This window comes from Centruroides sculpturatus, unplaced genomic scaffold (assembly GCF_000671375.1).
Source record: "Centruroides sculpturatus isolate CEXI.00-Female unplaced genomic scaffold, Cexi_2.0 scaffold2093, whole genome shotgun sequence".
Classification (NCBI taxonomy): Eukaryota; Metazoa; Arthropoda; class Arachnida; order Scorpiones; family Buthidae; genus Centruroides; species Centruroides sculpturatus.
Window position 1 is genome coordinate 19,635 of NW_019386237.1, and position 20,561 is coordinate 40,195.

Below are 20,561 nucleotides of genomic sequence, written 5' to 3' on the forward strand. Positions count from 1 at the left end.
ACAGGCAGATATAGGAGCGATGACCGCGATTTTTCTTATAAAATATGACTTTAAGCATTAAATTCTGTTGTGAAAACGGATGGAGATCATCCCCGAGTGCTTTTTAAACAGAATCTGATTCGATTATTCGCTTAAAAACTGATAAAAAGGTACATATATATAAGAGGTTGGTACCATATTTAATTGTGTTATATAAGATTAAAGAATTAAATGCATTTGATAAGATTAAAATGATGTTAATCTATATTAATCTTCGTTAATTTAAATTTAAATTTTATTTATCATTATTCTTTAATGTAGAAATTTCTGTTTTGTTTTATTTTTTAGCATTTTTTCAGTTATTATTTCAAGCTTTCATTTTTCTGCATAAACTGTAACTATACAGTAATTATACTGTATAACTATAATTGTGTGATTACTCGTATAGCTTATACTCTAGCAGTATAGTTATATATATATATATATGTATATATATATAGGCCTATATATATGGTGTACTGGTAAGAGTATAGTTATAGGCCTAAATAGCCTAAACTATACTGTTAAAGGCTATATACCAGTATAGTTTATACTGCTAACAGTATAGCATATATACAATAGTTATATAAGTTACCTAACTACATGCACCGTAACCTATATAACTACCCAAAATTATACAGTAACTGCATAATTAACTGTAACTATATATATTTTGGTATAAATTTTTACTGTTTTTAATTCGAGCTTATGCGGAAACTTAATGACTGTCTAGAGTTATGTAGACTTTAATGCAGAAATATAAACTTAAATACTTAATTATTTATTATTATTTTGATTTATTTTAGGAAGGAAAAGGTTTATATTTCTTTTATTATTATTATTATAAAATGGCAAAAATTGTAATATTGTGGAGAGAGGTGAGTTTTATTTTAAAAAATAAATTAAAAATGCTATTAACGAGTAAAATTTTCATTAAGTCTGATCCCACTCGAGATGCGTCACGTGACCCGCTCTATCGATCTCCACCCCTTGACCTTTAACCACCAAAATTTAATGGCATCAATGCCCTTAATACACAAACCTCCCTGCAAAATTTCAGAAATTTTCGACAAAAGGCACAGCAATTATTAAGCTTTAAAGCGGGTGAACAAAATCGTGCCCCCACACATTAATGCAGAAAAAAATCCCCGAATTGTTTGCATTTCTCGACATTTGAAGGCCCTCCGAATTAAAAAATATAATAAATTCTTCTCCCAGATTTAATTAAATAATTCTTATAAATTAATTTCTTTTCCAAGTGAATTTTCCACATACAGATTTATACATAATTTTTNAAAAGAAAGATGATCACATGGATGTTTTTGTTGATTGGATATTTGGCACTTCTGTCGCCTGTTTTGTCGTCAAAAAATCCAACTTCTACTTCGAGACCTTCAGTTCAGTCGACACATCGACTTATGGGGTAAGAAAATACACTTTTACTAATAAACACACGTTAAATTCGATCGGTAAGCACGATTTCTTGTATTATACGTCTCTAATATAATGCATAATATGTTACAAAGTAACATATACAAGTTTGTACGATAGCAATTTAGCTTTTATTGATTTTTAAATAAATGATGAATAAAAGAATATCAATTTTCAAAATTAATATGCGAAATTAATATAATTACTATTATAAACATAAATATCAGTGCTTCCTGTTTATAAATATCTAACGTCAAAGCTGATCTCAAGTTGTTATTTTAAAGCTTTTATTAGATTTCCAATTCAATTTTGTATAAACGATTAAGGTTTATTTGATACAATTTGCGTAATAAGCGTTTGAGGCAATTTGCCCGTCCTGCTTGTGTAAATGTCCTCTTGACATAACTTAAAGAGAGAAAAGTGAATCTTTAAACTGATAGTACGAATAAAGTGAGGTAATAGTTTTGATGTTGTGGCTAGAATATTTTTCTTTTCTTAGCGATGAATTACATCAGGGAGTAAGAAATCGCGCATCTCTCCAGAGATGTTGTTACTCCAGTCCACATAGGTTATAGGAGTGATTCAGAAATACGAACAGATGGTTATGGATTGATAGGAAACCCAGAGCGATTATACTTTTCTATGAGAACTTTTTAGATACAAAATCGTGCTAGGCACTTCGGTTTATGAATCAAAACCACCTTGCCTGATTTTTTAAAAATCTTTCCTCACTTTTTTTTCATTAATTCACGTTCTTGAAATCTGTAATATTATTTTTAAAATAATACTTAAACATATCAGATTCGACTAGCAGATTGTTAGCTTATTCAACTTGTAATTTAATATGATACTTATAAAAATTTTATCAAATGAGAACAATAAACAGAATTGTCCACTTCACAGCTTGTGACAACTGTGCTTATTTTCTTTAGAGAATTGATATCGGTTAATATATAAATACAAGTTAAATATACATATATATGATTCAGGTTAATCTGTTACTATCAGCATGTTTCATCAATTTTCTACATTTGTCCAAGCTTAAACGTTTACTTATACATAAAATTAAATTAATTTAACTAACATTTCCTGAGATATTTTCTTATCGCACTTCATTCGAAGATTAAAAAAAAAAAAAAAAAAAAACGTTTTATTCTGTGCAACGTGTATCACTGGTAATAAATATCACTCTTATCATTGAATTTGCAGTAAAACTTGTCAGGCCATCCACTTATTCGCTGACTTATCAAATTCGTAGGAGAAATAAGGAAGAATAAGTATAAATTCGAAACATACTTACGTTAATTAAACTTTTAAGAACCCTCCTAAGTTAAACATTTTAATATTTTAGATAGCAGTTAGATTACAGCCGGAACTCAAGAATAAACTGATTTTAAAAAATTTACCGTATTCGATTTTTTATAAGGGTTTATAGTTAAATGATTCGAAGAAGTAAGTTACGGAGAAGAATTATATGAGATAGTTTATAGAAGACATCTAGCATAGATTATAATTGATTGCACAGTTAGGAGTATTGTCAATTTTTTTGGTATAACAATATTATTTTAACATTAAAGGTTAGAAAGTATAATCCTTCTTATCTCAGTAAATTTTTTTTGTTTATATCTGTTCGAGAACTTTAGGATGTTTTTGCTTTGATTATTGCTTCTGTAAGAGAACGGGGGGGGTAAAAGGCGATAGAGTTCTGTCATCGACTTTCCCCAATCAAAAATAAACATTCACTTTGTGGGTGGAGTCGTCGATGCACGAAAACATTGATTTATGTTTCGGTCGAGACTGGCTTTTATTTCTTACATTAACGACCAAGGTCAGTTGCAGTAAATAGCGAAACCAACTGTTTATCTAGCTTAGTGAGTGAGTCTCTTTGAATTCCGAAACACGAGAAAGTCCCAATTTCACACACACACACACATCAGATAATGCTCTCTGCTTGAAAGTTTATGTTGTTTGCGGAATTGTTTTTCCGATACGATAAATATCGATTTGTATTTAAACTTCTTAATGTCTCGCGTTGATATACACCTTAATTTTTTCTCATACTCTGTTGGTTTCGATACGAAAAATTAGTTAAAAATATAAATAAATTCTTTCATTTGGATATTTTATAGATGAAAATCCTGCTTCGGTAATCGATAACATCATTAGTCATTCAAGATGATTCATCACAAACCGCATTCAGATTCTTTAATGGTAAGAAAAAATATATATATACCGGTATATATTGCCAGCTTGAACAAATGGATTATGTATAGCTTTCAATAAATTGCCTTTATTGGATAGTTGAAGGCTAAATGACTTTCAATATGGTTATAAAGCATTCACTATAATGGTTATTGCATATAGAACCTCTATAAATTTATTTTTTTAATATCGTATGACTTAATAACAGATCGAAAGCCATTTTTCACTGTTGAAATATACGCTTAATCGAATTATATATGAGATTATATACTGTACAGTGATATTATTTAAAATAAAGAAGGATTTTTTCGATAATCGAATTTAAATAGTTGGAACGTGGATTTGTATCTTTACATTATCTCCTGCAGTAGATATATATGATACGTGTATGACACCGCATTTGCCATTAGTTTTTTCTGTTTGGAACGCAAGTATCAGATCTAACAAATTTGTCGATCAATTAAATTATTAGCATATTTAATTTTCCTATTAAGCATTATAGATTAATTTATGCGAGATCATCGACATTCTGTGATCGAGTTGTGTGGTCATAGGGACCATCCTTGACATGTCACGAGGCAACGTGATCTGCCAAGGCCAAGCAATTCGGGAGGAGGAGCTATATCTCTTAATCTAACAACCAATCTAGCTAATAGCTCCGAATGTTTCTCATTATGCATCTGTTTGATGCAATAAAGGCTCTTTGTATTCGTTTCTAATTGCAGTAGGCCTATTCATTTTCTGACCAGGTAGAAATATATCCCCGTCTAGCGAGGAGAACCATTAAAGCTACGAAATTAAGTGTTTCGAAGTGTCAGGATATTTTAAATTACTTTGCTCTCTCCTCGGATCGTTTCCTTCTTCTTTGAACTTTCTTTCAAACTCTTGCTACATCTTCATGAAATTGTAGAACTATAATTTTCGCTTGTTGCTAAGCGTGTGATATTTACATGCGACTAGGGTACGTCACGAACAATAGCTGCTCCATCACTCCTTGTAACATGAGATAATTATATACCCGGTAATTTTCGTGAGGTATGTTTAATTACCAGATTTACGGTCCTGATGTTTGAAATGCGATCGAGCGTATATCGAATTGGAGAACTTGAAAAAAAAAGAACTTTTATAATATTTTAAGACAGTAAAAGATCCATAACACTTAAACGTGACAGGCAAAGGTAACGAACAGAAGAGATCTCTTTAAGTTAATTTTATAAAAATCAGTTCATTCTTGGCACTTCAATAGAATTAAGCCGACCCACTTTCGAGACGAATTCTTCTAATATTTTCTATCGCACTTTATGGTAGCACACTAATAGGCTAATTCATTAATGGAGTCCGGTACCCGTGTTAATATTTCACGAACTTTAAAAGCTTCCTCGTTCTCGTACATCATCGTTATCTACACTTCTACTTGGCACCAAGTTCAATTTGAACGAAGCATTTCAACTGTTCGACCAGACAACTCAGTTAAGAATTCGAAATTCATTTCTGACCTTTCGACATCTCTTTTTTTTCTTCTTTTTTAAATTCTTATTTATTGATAGGCCGTTGTAACACTAAACCGTAAGATTGAATCATCAGAAGATATTTCTTTTCGTTGGTAAATATTTCATATATATGGATTCCGAAGATGTTATAACGCCAAATTTTACGTGATATGTTATATAACGATTTTCTTCAATACATAATGTATCAGGTACTCTCTCTCTCTCTCTCTCTCTCTATTTATTTCCCCCTCTTCATGAGATCTCTATCTGGCAATATATTTCGATATTCTAACTCCATTAAGTTCTTCGCCGAGCATATATTTAAATATAGTCCTATATTATTTGTAATTCTTAACCAGCATGACTTGTCACATAGTACAAATACCGTGTAATGGTGTTTAATTAAGAGAAAAGCGATTTCATTAAAGCAAACTCGTTGCATATCTGAAATTTCTAGATAAAACTTAACGGAAGAGGCTTCTGCACCGTTCTCTGTACGTTGTTCTTAAATTAATTCAGTAGCTGCGCGACCTAACTTCCAAATTTGCTGATTTTCCCTCTCTCTCTCTTTTTTTTATCCGGGAAATATATCAAACGATTTAATAAATAAATTTGAATTTAATTTTCTCCTTATCAAACTCGCGTTTGACGCATTAAATTGATTTATAAGTTTAGATAAATTTTAATAGTTTAGTGAGAAGTGTCGTGTGTTGTTGCTTGCTTATATACGTGCAGAAGTTTATTAATAACGCCATAATCATTTGTCAATGTGCATAATCGTGTACGGGAGCAATTTTAGAATACGCTCGCTAATGACGCTCTAAGTAACATTACTTTTACAGCGTAGAGATTAAAATATATTTAATTGTTATTTTGAATGTCTGGAAGTATTTGAAATGCTATTACAGAAAATCTTGATGGAATAATACCACTGTTAAGATTGATCGCGTCCAAATTTCTCTCACGGGTGATTTAAATTAGAGAAGTTCAATCCACGTGACAAATCTGTGTCTAAATTTGTAACGTAGACTGAGCGAGGTTGGCCTAGAAGTCAGTTAACCATCGTAATGACTAAATTGCTGTGTTATTCAAGTGCACTATTAATTACAAAGTTCACAAAAATTGCTTTTAAAATGCGATCATTCTTATTATATTTGTCAACTTGGACTTAAATTATTATAGACTGTTAAACTGGTGTTAAGTATTAACGCAAATTGAGCAAAAGTTCTCAAAGAAAACAGACGTTCTTTATTGAGCCTCCTGTCTAAAGAAAGTCTGTTTTCTCTGAGAACTTTTGCTCAATTTGCATTGATACTTAACACCAGTTTAATAGTCCTATAATAATTTAAGTCCAAGTTGACAAATATAATAAGAATTGAAATAAGGCAATTAAATATTATGAGATCATTCTTGTTTAGTACCCAAATTATAACTCCAACAGATTCACTTTACAATTCATATTTAAAAATATACCTGGAGCATGTAAATAAATGCGATTAACTGACTTTTTGGCCATCCGATATTTATAAAACGGTAAATCGAGATTATATTATAATTTTAGAGGTATCATAAGAACTTATATATGATATAAATGATGATAATGTTCATGAAAGGTTAGAAGTTTCTACGTTTAAACATGGAAAGTTTCGGGCTAAAACGGGATATTTTCATTTAAGATAACACTCAAGTAATTTTATAGAAAATCCTTTTTTATGGAGCGTATTTTAATAACTGTATATGCAAAAAATGATTTGTTAGAGTCTGTCTGCAGAATTGATGATGTCTAACAGTAGGTACAATAAGATAGATATGAATTCAATATTGAAACGTAAGATAGGATCTAGAGGGTAGATATCCTATGGCGTGAGTAAATAACGTGTTATAGAACAAAATGTAATGTAACAGAAAAGTCTGTTGGATTTCTTTAGATGACAGATGGAAGAAATGAATAAAACTTGATTAGAAAAAGTGTATGAACGGAAAAGACATAAATGTGTGTGTGTATATCCGAGGTCAATGAAAGATTCGATCAAGATCGAAAGATACCAGATTGAAATTACCGAGCAGAAAAACTGTCATTGTTATCAAAAGAAGAATTTGCGTTATAATTCTTCAGTAAGAAAGGTATAATTATTGATTTTGAACGCAATATAAGTTAAATCCCTTTATTCTAATCATAAAATTAAAATTATAACGATAATAATTTTCTTATACTTAATGGGCTTATCACATATACAGCCAAGATTATCCTTGATATGTTAATCTATATACATATACAGTACATTGATATGTCAAGATGTACTTCGGAACTTTAATCCCTCTTCAGTTGGCATTCTTTAAAACCTCTTCAGTTGGCATTCTTTTAGCAATGCATATCACACATGTAAAATAACCCAAGAAAAGAAGTCCAATAATTAAAACATCAAGCCAAGAAACCCAAGAAAATAATTCAAATAATTCTGTGATTAGAATAAAGTTAATAATAAAGTGGGCTAGAAGCAATGTTAAATATAAGTTAAATCCGTTCTGATTGCTCTCATTAATACATTATATCGTTAATGATATTTAAGAGTATGAACAAATAGTTATATATTCAAATAATTATAAACTTAAAACGGTAATACGATAACTCAAAGTGGGGTCATATTGAAGCGATTTCACTAGATTCGAACATAGTTTTACGTAATTTTATATCTAGATCTAGTTTAGTGAGTCATAAACAGCTCTTTCACAAGAAAAGCTTGGCACTTCCCCTTTTAACAGTCAATCTTATTGTACTTGATGTTACTGTTCAATTTCGATTGGTTATAGCAAGCCAGAAACCAGAGTAGACACATTATTACGTACAAAACTAGCGTTATCTATGATGAAGAGATATCGAAAGACTTCATTACACATTTACAGAGTAGTGGGTTAAGACTAGGGTCGATATATTTTTGGAAATTCAAATAATTCAATCCCAAATAATTTGAAGCTCGATAGGGCATGCAGGAGAAAGAATGATTTGATATAAATCAACGACACTCATCTTTTTAAGGTTTTATTCTAAATACTCGCACCGGAATATATTGAATTTTATGAAAGAAATTCTTTAAAATGTTTCGGTTCCGGTTAATTTATGGAGTACTTTAAAAGTGTGTTGATCTATGCAAAGCAAGTAATTAGAAAATTGCCATTAAATAAATTAGTCTGAACGTTTATAGATTTATAGAATTATTCGAAGAATCGGTACGTAATTAGGTATGATTGTAAGTACTGTAGATCTAATTATGCGACATTTGCATTTGTTATTCGAACTCAACAAGACTTAATTCATCATAATTTATATTAGTCTATGCAAATAATAATAATCTACGTCCTGTGTAAATTACAAAAGTTCAGATTGTCGAATAAATAAATAAATGAAAAAAAACATAAAATTACTGTAAATTATTTTTATTTCTCTGTTACCATACATTAATTATTAATGGTTATATAATATTAATTAGTTTAGAAACACGTTAATTGTATAATAAATTATATTTATTTTTTATAATAATGAAATAGTTTATTTCAGAAGTATTTACATAAAATTGGATTCATAGAAATATAGTTCTTGCTTGTATTCTAAATTCTGTAGTTTATATTCCAAACTTTTCGGGATTCCTACCCATAGAAGATGTGGGTCCCTCCGCATAACTGTACGACATCATAAACTAATAACGTCTGAATGTAATTACAGAATTATTTATAAATTATGATATACGCAACGGTACATTTGCTTTATCCTTTCCAATTTCGGGCCCCTCGAGGCTTGGGGCCTCTGGTATGTTCCTCAAGCATCCAGTGGGAAATCAGGTTATTAAATTTTATTAGAGTTTTATAATAATCATAGTGCATCAAATAGTACTTAAGCTAGGAAACTAAACGATAAAAAAATCATCAGTACTTACTTTTAAAGAAACCTAAACAATTAAATAAAAAAAGTGCATGGCTTCTTTTAATGAAATGAACGTTTCTTTCCCTCCTCCATTTTCCTTTTTTTTATTATTTACAATTTCCCTCGGAGAATACATTAATTCTATCTAAACTAATGAAAATTTTATTTAAATCCATTTATAAGTTAAACATTTCTGTAAACATACTTAAAATCTTTTGAAGTAAATGCGGAATCATTCGATTTTTCCAGGAAACGGAATGAAAACTAATTAAAATAATAAACCGTTTAAATAATAAAAACCTTATTCGCGATTTACCCCAAGTAAAATAAGAAATTTAATAAGCATCCTCCTTGGTAATTCATCTTCGTTCCTTCTCATCCGCATCATTTTTAAAAACTTTTAAACTGTTTTTCGTGTTCTGAAACGTTAAAATAATATAAAAATCTTCTCAAAAACAACAACAAAGTGGGGAGGAAATAAAAAAAAAAAAAGAATAAAAGTAGAAAAATAAAAATACAATAGCCAGAATGAGAGATTTGATTAATGAACCATCATAGCAGAAATGTTTTCTCAATGTAAACACCCTTAATTAATGAAGATACAAAGTCCGCTGGGTTCTCATTCATTCAATTAAAAATTAATGCCGTAATTTTTAGAATTTTATTAACCGAAATTTATGCGACGTTATTTTATTTTTGGTTCATAAATTACCCCCGTGCCACGTTATCTTCATATATAATTCTAATTTATTAGATTAAATAACAGGCAAGATGCCTGAAGAGAGAGAGAGAGAAGTTTCGTCTTGTCGAAATTTTTATGTATAAAATAGGAGGAGGAGGAGAGTAAAAAAAGAAGAGAAGAAAGATATTAGAATTTTCTTTCTCCGACACGTTACGCGCTTGTAGTCGAGTTTTTGATCGAGTTAAGATTAGTTCCTTAAAGAATTGACAAGAATAACGGTTTGCAGATTTACAAGCCGTTCATAGGGGGTTATGTCGAGAAGTATCAGATAAATAACACAAAAGTAATATATAGGGGTAGTGCAGCTGGCTACATTTACGAGTAAACTATGCCAAAAATCAAACTGCTACTCACTACAGCTTATTTATCTAACGATATTAATTCTTCCACGTTCCTTTTTCGAAGATCAACCCCTCTTCCTCCCTCCGTTAAGGTTCAGAAATTTAATTTGAATATTAAATGGTACATTCTGCCTACGTATTCTACAACTTTTCAAGAGAAAATAGTTTAAGTTTCTGCATTTTTCTTTACTTTCTTTTTTTTTTCTTTAAACGTTAAAGATCACTTTGATCGAAACTTTCTGATAAAATTTTGACACGTAACGCTTCGAGTGTGCATTTCTTTTTTTAATGCAGTGTAGATTCTTTCTAGTCCTCCTTAAATTAAACTCTTATTACTTTTTTTTTATATAATAAAACTTCGATAATGGGTGCTTTCCAGCAGCGAATAAGAGAATTTAAGCTTCTTTCTATGTATAGTAAAATTTTATATTAACTTAAAGTACACCTATTAAGTGCATTGATCACCTCGAGTTAAATTATGTACGAAGTGAAATCTGTCGTGAATAATTTAATTGTTTAACATTGCAAAAAGATATTTCCATTTTTTTAATCGTTAAAACAATAGCTTCGGTAGAGTCACTTTATTTATTTTATTAAAGTTTCTTGATAGAAGAGACTAAATTTATTATTTTATACACGAAGTTTTAAAAAAGTCGCTTAAATAATCAATCCTAAACACTAAAGAATTAATTTCTTTTTTTTTTGCAGTCGGAGCTTTAATTTTCCCATTTGTTACACGTTTTATATCTTGTGATAAAATTTATAACCAATTGAAAAATTGTTTTATGTTGGAACAATGTTCAATGTAAAGTTAATAGTGGCAAGTCCAACGTTTAAAATTAATATTCTTTTAAATATTTATGCTATTAATTTGATAATTTAAATTATAAATTATCGTTAAACTATTTCACATAATGTGCTATTAAGATTATTTATTTTCTACTAAATATCCATTAAATTGCATTTTCATTTAAGGAAATTGAAAATGGTTTCGGGTGATTTTAAAAGTTAAAAAATAATAATGGAGTTAAATAAGTGATTAGTATGTATTTTTGACTTATATATTATTTACTTAAACAATTCATTTAAAACAATTTTTATAGTAAGTTGTAGAATTTGTGTGGTAGAAGGTCGCAAAATTTCTATGGTACAGACAGAGTACGGTAGAGTGTTGCAGAATGTCTATGGTAAAGTTTGAAGAATTATTATGGTAGGTTGCAGAATTTGGGTGGTAATGTTTGTACACTTATTGAAGACTGCCATAGACCTTTCCTCCTTCACTAAATAATAATAGACAATGTGTATAAACTGTCTTTAAGAATAGAACGAGGCCTCCTCGTAACTTTAGGTCCTAGCTTTTAGCTTATTTAGCTTATACGGTGCATAAATTTCTGCAATAAAGGATTGAAAAGTTATTATAGTATTTCGGTACAGGGTCCTTTCTCTCTGTACCGAAAAATCACAAACAGTAACAAAATATTACAGTAGAGAATTGTATTAAAAGTTTACAGAGTTTCTATTTCTGTAGTAGAGAATTACTGTATTATTGCGGAGGATTGTTAACTCTCACATTTTAAATCAGATGCAACTATAAACGGACTCATCATCTAACAATTTATCTCATTTTAAATGATTTTTGACGTTAACGACGTGTTTCCCCGTTGTCTCACCTGCGAATCGAAGGCAGTGTGTTAGATTTAATAAAGATTTATACCTGTAACATATAAGGATCGAATATCGTTCTTAAACACGATATTGATTATAAATAATTTCAAATCACCCTTGAAGTGTATGACCTTGGTTTTAGTGTGAGAAAGAGGCGTGGCACGGGATAGAAACTCCAACGGAATATTAATTTAATCGACTTCCCGATGAAAATCGTTCCACCTTTTAAAAGCAGTTTACAAGCTTCGCGTAAACTGGTCTACAGTTTGCAGGTATAAAATGGTTTACAGCAATGTCTTTAGCCTTACGGGCATTAACATACATTCTACAAGAATATGAAAATTTCTGGTGAAATTTTTACTATTTTGCTAAGTTGCTTCGCGGCAGTTGTTTACGAAGAAACACTAATAATACGAGGAAATATGCAATTGTCTGTGTACTCGTTCGATTAGGTCAGCTCAGTTCGTAGTAGAAGATGAAAAAATTGTTAATCTGAGAAATGCAGATATTTGGTATAGAGTTCATTATTATTATTTTCTAGTCCTTACTTGTGATTTTACGTATAATAATTAATATTTTTTTCCTTTTGTTTTCCATAATTTACAGATTTTCTCCATAATAAAAACTGCATTGCCTACCTACTTTTTCACCCCTCCCGTATTATTCGGAAACAACAGACTGTATTTTTGCACTGTCACGTCTTTTTTCAATGATACAATAAAAATCCGTTCAAAATATTTATCTTTTGACTATAAAATACAACAATAATCGATTAAGCTTCCTGTTTGTTAATTGTTAATAATAATGAAGTAATTTTCACCATTGTTAACGCTCCCCAACCTCGTTAAACGGCACAAAAACAAAATATACTATTGCAATAAACGCCTATTAACCTGTTTATTCGGCTGATAATTAGATATCTTGGAAAATTTCTGATATTGTGCAAGGGAAAGAATTATTTTATATGTGAAGTGCCTGTAATGTTTGCGTTGTCAAATATCGATTTTCAATTGTGCGCTTGAATACGGATGTTTTTCTTCATTAACACCCAATTCTCTCACGGATTTTTCTATTTTGGATAGAAACAATACTTTCAAATAATCGAGTTAAGTATGCTTATGTATACTTGACAGTTATTCTACTGTGTTAAACTTAAAAGGATTGTGTAATCGAGAGGGGAGACAGGACGGTTCACATCAATGAGCGGTATTTTTCACAAGTTAGAGGAATGGTAGATCGATCAGGAATCAATCACAGTAGTGAGCACAAATCTTTTTTCTTGCTATCCACATGACTAAAATGAACAAAAGTGGATCTATAATAAAGGAGAGAATCTATTTTTTAACGTCATACGTGGAGGGTATTCGATTTATAATGGTTGTAATAAACCTTAAACCAGAAGCAGAAAGACTTTTTAAAATTGAATTAAATAGGAATTACTTTGAAATCAATCTTTGGAAAATCGTTTCCTTTCTGCTACATTCTAATTCTAAGAAAATTTACTATTTTGAATTAAATAATATAAATTATTAATCTTCTAGTTTTAGGATTTCGGAGTCACTTACCTTTATAAGATCTTAACAAATAAACAAAGGTTTTATTCTCGTTTCTTAAACAATAAAATTGATTTTAAAAATGCAGGTTTTTTCACGATACATAAGAAATGCTTGAATGAATAATTAGTAACAAATGTTTATGAGGCTCCAATAAACGCAGTGTTCTTCAAACGAACCTCCCGTTTGAGGGCCTGCGTTTAATATAAGAAGGGAAAGAAATCGCTGCATTTTCTTTTTCAAGTTAAAGAGTACTATAAATTTTCTCGCTTACAAATGCCACAAAAAAGGCTAAAATTAAAAATGGAGTGCAGAAAAGAAGACTGTAAACCTTCTCTACTCATAACTTTATCAAATGTGAAAAGAGGCACATTATTAGAAATATAATCGATATTTTACAAGATAAAAGAATAAAGTAGTAGCCCTTACCAAGTTTCATGTAACCACACGACATAAAATCCTGGTCAAATCAGAAAGGTATTACCCAACCAACATTCATTTTAGCATCAAAATTGCATTCAGAAAAGCTGGAAACTGAGTCATACAGGAGAAAGAAGAAAATAAAAAAGATTGCATGTTGACTGGAGGCAAAAGATTTCTTTACCTACATCAACCTTGTTACTCGGTATTTTGTAAATAATAAATTCTCTCTTTACCAATAAAAGCTTTATTATTATAGACAATGGCGAAGGATGTTAAGAAAAAAGAAGAGACTTTCTAAGATGACGAATAAGATAAAGGCTTCTATAATGCCCGAAGAATTTTTTGACAGACACGTGAAGTATTTTTCTACAGAATTCCTAAAAGAATATTGAAAGAAGGTCAATATGTATCTATAACTTTCATAACCACGCATGAGAAAACCGGAGTTATTGTAATAAATAATAGATTTCTACATGATCCTCTTCATTATCTTTCATTCATTGGTTGTTGGTTTGATTTTGCGAAATTATAGCCCTATCACGAGATCTCTTTTTAATTGTAAAGCATCATTAATAGACAACATGAAATGAATACGAAGTACTTTAAAAATTTTCATTATATATATGTGGACTCGAGTAAATCTTCATTAAATCCGATTCCACACGATTCCCCCTCTATCTCCTCACCCCTCGACCTTTCACCACTAAAATTTAATAGCACCAATCCTATTAATGTGCAAAAGCCTCTGCAAAATTTCACAAATTTTCGACAAAAGGCGCAGGAGTTATTAAGCTTGAAATCGCAGAAAAACCCCCAAATTTTTTGCATTTTTCGATGTTTGAAGGTCCCCAACTCCAAAATTTCTGGGGTCATTTTTGACTGACCACCACACTTTCCCTATGTTATATATAAAAGTATAAAAATATAATCTACTAAAGAGTGAAAGCGTTAATAATGTATTTAGAATAAATTAAAATAAGCATAAAGTATAAAATTGGCATGGCATATACACGCCAATACACGAAAAAGTGCGTTTAAATTCAAAAGAATATGATAATTATCGATCAGAATTTAGTTAAATTACTCATTCCATAATTGAAAATACGAAGATAAACAAACGAAGAGAAGTAAGTTCTCGAGAGTGGTGAGCGTGCTACAAAGCAGAAGTCTCCACTGAGTCTCCACATTAATGCCTTTGAAGTTTGGAAATGCAGAAAATTAAATATCTATTAAATTAAAATTAAACAGAAAATTAATAAGTGAAATGGATAAATGAATAAAGTTTATATTTTACTTTTATTACGTTCCATTCATTAGCGGCCAGAGTATCGCATAATAGGACGAAAAGTATTAAATATATGATGCAATTAAAGCAGAAATTCTGATTAAAATTCAACACAAACGACACTTTACGAGAATCGGCCAACGAAAATATATTATCATTATTATTATTACCATTATTGCAGCATTCGAAGAGCATCAACAAGTAATTGGTAAGACCTGCAATACGTTCGGACCGACAGGAAAACGGTGGTCGATTTACATAAATCTGTGGATTTACAGTAAGTGTGGGGAGTTTCGACTTGTTTCTGCAGTTATAAACGTCATAATTTAAATATAATAAAAGTCCCGCTCCTTAAAATAAGAGGAGAAGATTAAGATTCTGGCAAATTTTCGATGGAATACGTTCGGAAAATGGAGTTTACGGCATATTTATGCTGCCACGCTTCAATCCTTATTGCGAAATATATGGAGGAGGAGCGAAGGATTTAGGAGGTTCTATCGTTTTATTATTTTTATGTGTAGGATCAAATGTAATAAGTTAAAATGAAGAAGAACGATCCCGAAAGGTTCAGTTTTTCGTTACGTTTTCGTTATTTTCGGTTATAGATGCTATAACCGAATTTTAGAATATATGAAATTATAGCTAGATGTAGAAGTGTTCTAGATAAAATTTGTGGTGGTAGTTCTAGAAATAATTCCGTTTTCTTCTTTCAATTGTCAAACTGAACTGACGAAGCACATCGTCAATTGCTAAGTTTCGAATATTTTCTGATTTGATCGATCAGTTTTCAAGAATCGACCGACAAAACATATTGATTTGTGATTAAACAGATTGATCAGTGCATCGACGAGCGATCAGAATAATTGATTTGCTCGAATTTTATACATTTTGATCATATAAGTCATATGAAGTGCTATCTGTTTCAATTTATTATTTTATTTTGCTCTCTCGAACATATAACTTAATTGATATCAACTCGAAAAATTTCGAATACCTTAAGAGGGGAGAGCAAACTTCAAATTTAATATTGAAAGAAAATTCTAATCATCACTCTCTGTTAAGAGCCAAGACATTTCTCTAAAGATTTCTCATTTCCAAATGTCTGTTTAAAGCTCCCATAATAAATAAATAAATAAATAAAAAGATTTCTCTAGGAAACACGTTCTCTACCATAAACTCGTATCATTTAAGAATACCCCAAAAGAAAGAAAGAAAAAAAAAAAGGTTTTGAGGATTATTTGAATTTTAAACAAACATCGAAGGTCGTTCTCCTTCGTCTATAAGGGCGTTTCCTGACAAAAGATCAGAATTTCGTCCTTGGATAATAAATCAACAGGTGCCCATTCCCTGGAAAGTTCGACCCCCCTGTTGATTTCTATACGCCCCGTTCGAATCGATACAATATATTAATTAATAAAATAAACATGGTGTCCGTAAAGAGCGCACTCGAGTTTGTTTATATATAAAGCTCTTAATATCGAGTTCGTTGTTTAGAGTTGCAAAAAGAGATCCCCGCAAGTGAGTTCACGCGTGTGGTCCACGTTTGCTTATCCAGCAAAAGTTTTAAGTCGACCCTTTTTCTGTGATTGATTAGACAACTTAATTAGTCAACAGATAACGACTGTTATTAGTATCGATGTTTACAATGAATCGGATGTAACCCGAATTACGGATGCGTGTCTCGTCTAGGGGATGATAAATTTCACTAGACTGCATTAATGAGGCTGGCCAGAAGAGTTGTTAACTACTTGGAAAATGGTCCGGCGATTAAAATCGCCACCCCTCACTGTTAAGGTGGAAGTTATTTAATACCGAAAAAAAGATCGATTAAGCCAAAATTTACTATATTCTTTTTCTTTAATGGTTTACAGGAGACACGTCTGCGTGCAGAATAAAGTCGTCACTCGTCCCATAAAACAGGTGGAGTCTTACTGTAAACCCGTATACAAGACGTACACTTATGTGTGCGACAAGGAAAAATATCGCCTCTGCTCCTCTTTCAGGTAAGGTAACCTCGCCGGACATTTAAATAATACGATTTTGATGTATAATTAAAATGCTTTAATTTAGAGTGGTGTACGAAAAGGCTCTCAGGACCGTTCACAAAATAGCCGCTCAGACAGAAACTCTGTACGTTTGCTGCCCGGGTTGGACGCAGGTTTCTCAAGCGAAACACGACTGTACTCAAGGTATTTAGTTAAGTATCAAAGGTTCGATCCTTAAATTATTTTTCTGTAATTGTTACGATTTGATTCGCAGCTATCTGCATTCAAGAATGTAAAAATGGAGGAAAGTGTAAGAAACCGGATCACTGCCACTGTCCTCTGGGATGGACTGGAAAAAGCTGCGATATAGGTAATTCGTTTATGATTAATACACGAGAAAACTTTACTAAAGGTGCGAACGGTAATGATCCTGAATACTTTAACATACTGACACTACTGACAAACGAAATGACATATAAACAAGACACAACAATGTCAAGAATCGCACATGGTTTTAATATGGCTTCTACCGTTTTATTCCCAACCTGTGGTACGCGTACCCCTAGGGGTACGCGATAGGTTGTTTAGGGGTACAGAAAAAAGTTAGTTATTATAGCAGAAAAAATAATATATTATGTATCACAAACTAATAGTATTAAAAAATTATTAGGTAAAACATGTTCCTTGCAACAATCATAACTTTTTATACATTTTTTCATTTATTTTTTTTTCTTTAATTTAAAGTTACAATATGTAAAATTAACAATACAGGTACTCACTAAATTTCTTAAATGAGGGGTACAATCTAGAGATATGACATGTCACGGGGTACGCTAATGAAAAAAGGTTGGGAACCACTGATCTAGAACAATAGATTTTCCTTTGAGGGAATCTGTATTATTTAAAATCACGAATCGTCACCGATGATACATAAAAGTATATAGTACGCAAATTAGCATAATGAGTAATTTGATAGACTGGTAAAACTTCACCCCACGCAAGCAAGTAATGCAACTTCGCGCGTTACTCTAGCACATATGGGAAATCTTCAAAATTGTAGTAGTTCCTCGGAACCTTATATTATTTAACAAACGACAAAAGATTTGATAGGAAATCAAAGGAATTCCGTTTGTTAATTCCTTCACAGTTTTCGCATTTCTAATTATTAGAATTTATGTATTTCGATGATTAAGATTTCAATTTAATACACTTGTACGTAATTTCCCGGGGTGCGAGATGAATGAAATTGCAGATGCTCTCCACGGGATCTCGGCAAAGACAATCGAAGAAGTCTACACTTACACGCGATATTTATAATCGATAAAGATCGAAAGTAAACAGGCAAATAAATCCGACACCAGGCATTCTGCATGGAGGAAAGTTGTCGCTTTTAACAAATTCAGTAGGCACGAGATGTCTCGGGATTAAAAAACACGCCATGCCAACTTTGCTGATGGAAGGAGGATAAGTTTTTACGAGGCAATAAATATTTCCGAGGATAATCTCGGGTGGAATTCGATGCGGTCCACACCTCACCGACGATAAACGTTTTATCCTATTATCTACTGTTTTAGACTCAGTGCGGGGACAAGTTTACCTTAATGAACTCAGTAAAAGGGGTCATTATCAGGTCGCCACAACGTAATTTTGACGGAAAAAAGCTGCAATTTTTCGCGTTAAGCACGTAGGACTGTAGGATCCCTTGGCATAATTTGATTTGTGTCGAGAATTTTTCGGAAAAGTTACTGTTTTTTTTATAACAAATGAAAATGGACTAAGTTTTCTTGCGGTGGAACGTCTCTAACGGAGAACATCGTTTTGACAGATGTCAACGAATGTGTCCAGGACAACGGCAAGTGCGATCATTCGTGTGTAAATATGCCCGGAAGTTACAGGTGCAAGTGTCACGAAGGCTTTGTTCTTCAGTCTGACGGTAGAAGGTGTAAAAGTAAGTCCAAAATTCGTCTAGAAATAATTCATAGAGGGGAGGATATTGAGATGTTCTTAACGGTGTGCTATTATCAGTTAATTTAGGATTATTTCCGGAATATCAGAGGCTGATTCAGGGATACGAGGATCTGAGCAGAAGGATGGCGAGACTAGAAAAGGTATTTATGAAATTTGAATAAATTTCGACGCTTCTACCGTAATTTCACGGGATTAAAAGGTATTTCGCGTTCTTTTATAGTTGCAAGAACAGAACACGACCGAGTTATCCAAGAAAGTCGACTCGTTGGCTAAAGCAGTTGCCATCTTGTCAAAACCTCCATCACCCTCTCACAACTCATTAGGATCGATGGATTCACCTTTCGATCGAATCAACTCCCTCAGCGAACAAATCGCAATTCTGGAGGAGAGATTGGGAAGTTGTAAGTACTCTAGTTATTGATAGCTTTAATGGGAAATTACTCTCCCCCCTTAGTCTCAACCATCCTCTAAGTAACTCGGTCGATCTAGTTTCTTCTATTAAAAAAAAAAAAATCGCTCGACTTACGTTAAACATTGTTTTCCATACACGGCCTTCGAGACAATCATTTTAAAGGCGACAATCCTTCACCCCGAGCCTTATAATCCGAAGGGGTTACCGCAAATAGTAACAAACTGGTACAATAGCCGCTTATAATCTACGCGATTTTTCACGAGTAAACAATTGAAGTCGCGATACCTCTCCCCATTCGTCCGGCTTTAGGCACGTTTCTTTTGTGCACGAGTTGTAAAGATGACACCTTATTATAATAGTCGAAAACGCTTTATCTAAGGAAAAATTATTTTCAGGTTTGTGCAATCAGCAGTTGGAAACAAATTACGCGCCTAGGGGTTGATCCCCCTCGTAAGAGCGTGGCGTTTGTCATCGTCATCGCCGTCGTAGTCTTCGGATTCATGTATTAATCGTCGCCTCCGGCATGGGTTTCCTACTTGTCAACTCGTTTATATATGTGTACACAATGGCATTTTTCTTCCGATTTACCGAACGGGGAGGAGGAGATCTCCGCCTTTAATTCACACTGCCCCCCGATTTCGGTCCAGTTGACCGAAAAAGGTGTAGACTAATTTCTACGGAACACGCACCGTCGTCGATGATTTTACCGTTTTAAATGTGATTGTTTAATAAACGCTCCATACACGTCATCGTCTTGGCACCGTATTTCGTGTTGGATTGTAAATAAGGACGGGAATAAAACTATTCCGAGTCGAGTCTGCTTCGTATATCTGATTAATGTGCTTTTTTATGTTGGAACCGGAAAACTTTGAGATTCAATTTCGCACGCGACGAATACCAATCGGTTTTCGAAACCTTTTTTTCTCCTCCTCCTCCTCCTTTCTCCTCTTCCTAAACTCTAGCGCCGAGGAAAGAACGTTTGGCAAAGTTGGGTAAAGCAAATTGCACGGACTCCACCCAACCATCATCCGATTTCAACATCTGTTTCTGCTATTAATGTTTTTCCGAATCCCCACAATTCGTGGAACCGGTCCAATCATCTCTTCGCGTATTTTCCTGGTACGGGT

General features: G+C 32.3%; 1 protein-coding gene across 1 annotated transcript; it reads left to right on the forward strand.

Annotated features, from left to right (window-relative positions):
• The first annotated feature begins 1,316 nt into the window (after positions 1–1,316).
• LOC111614208 (epidermal growth factor-like protein 7) lies at positions 1,317–20,261 on the forward strand. Its single transcript, XM_023355591.1, has 8 exons — positions 1,317–1,441; positions 16,941–17,072; positions 17,140–17,258; positions 17,329–17,424; positions 18,880–19,002; positions 19,080–19,162; positions 19,243–19,423; positions 19,830–20,261. Exons 1-8 carry the CDS (start codon positions 1,323–1,325, stop codon positions 19,874–19,876), a joined length of 900 nt encoding a protein of 299 aa, XP_023211359.1. The 5' UTR covers positions 1,317–1,322; the 3' UTR covers positions 19,877–20,261.
• Positions 20,262–20,561: the final 300 nt, after the last annotated feature.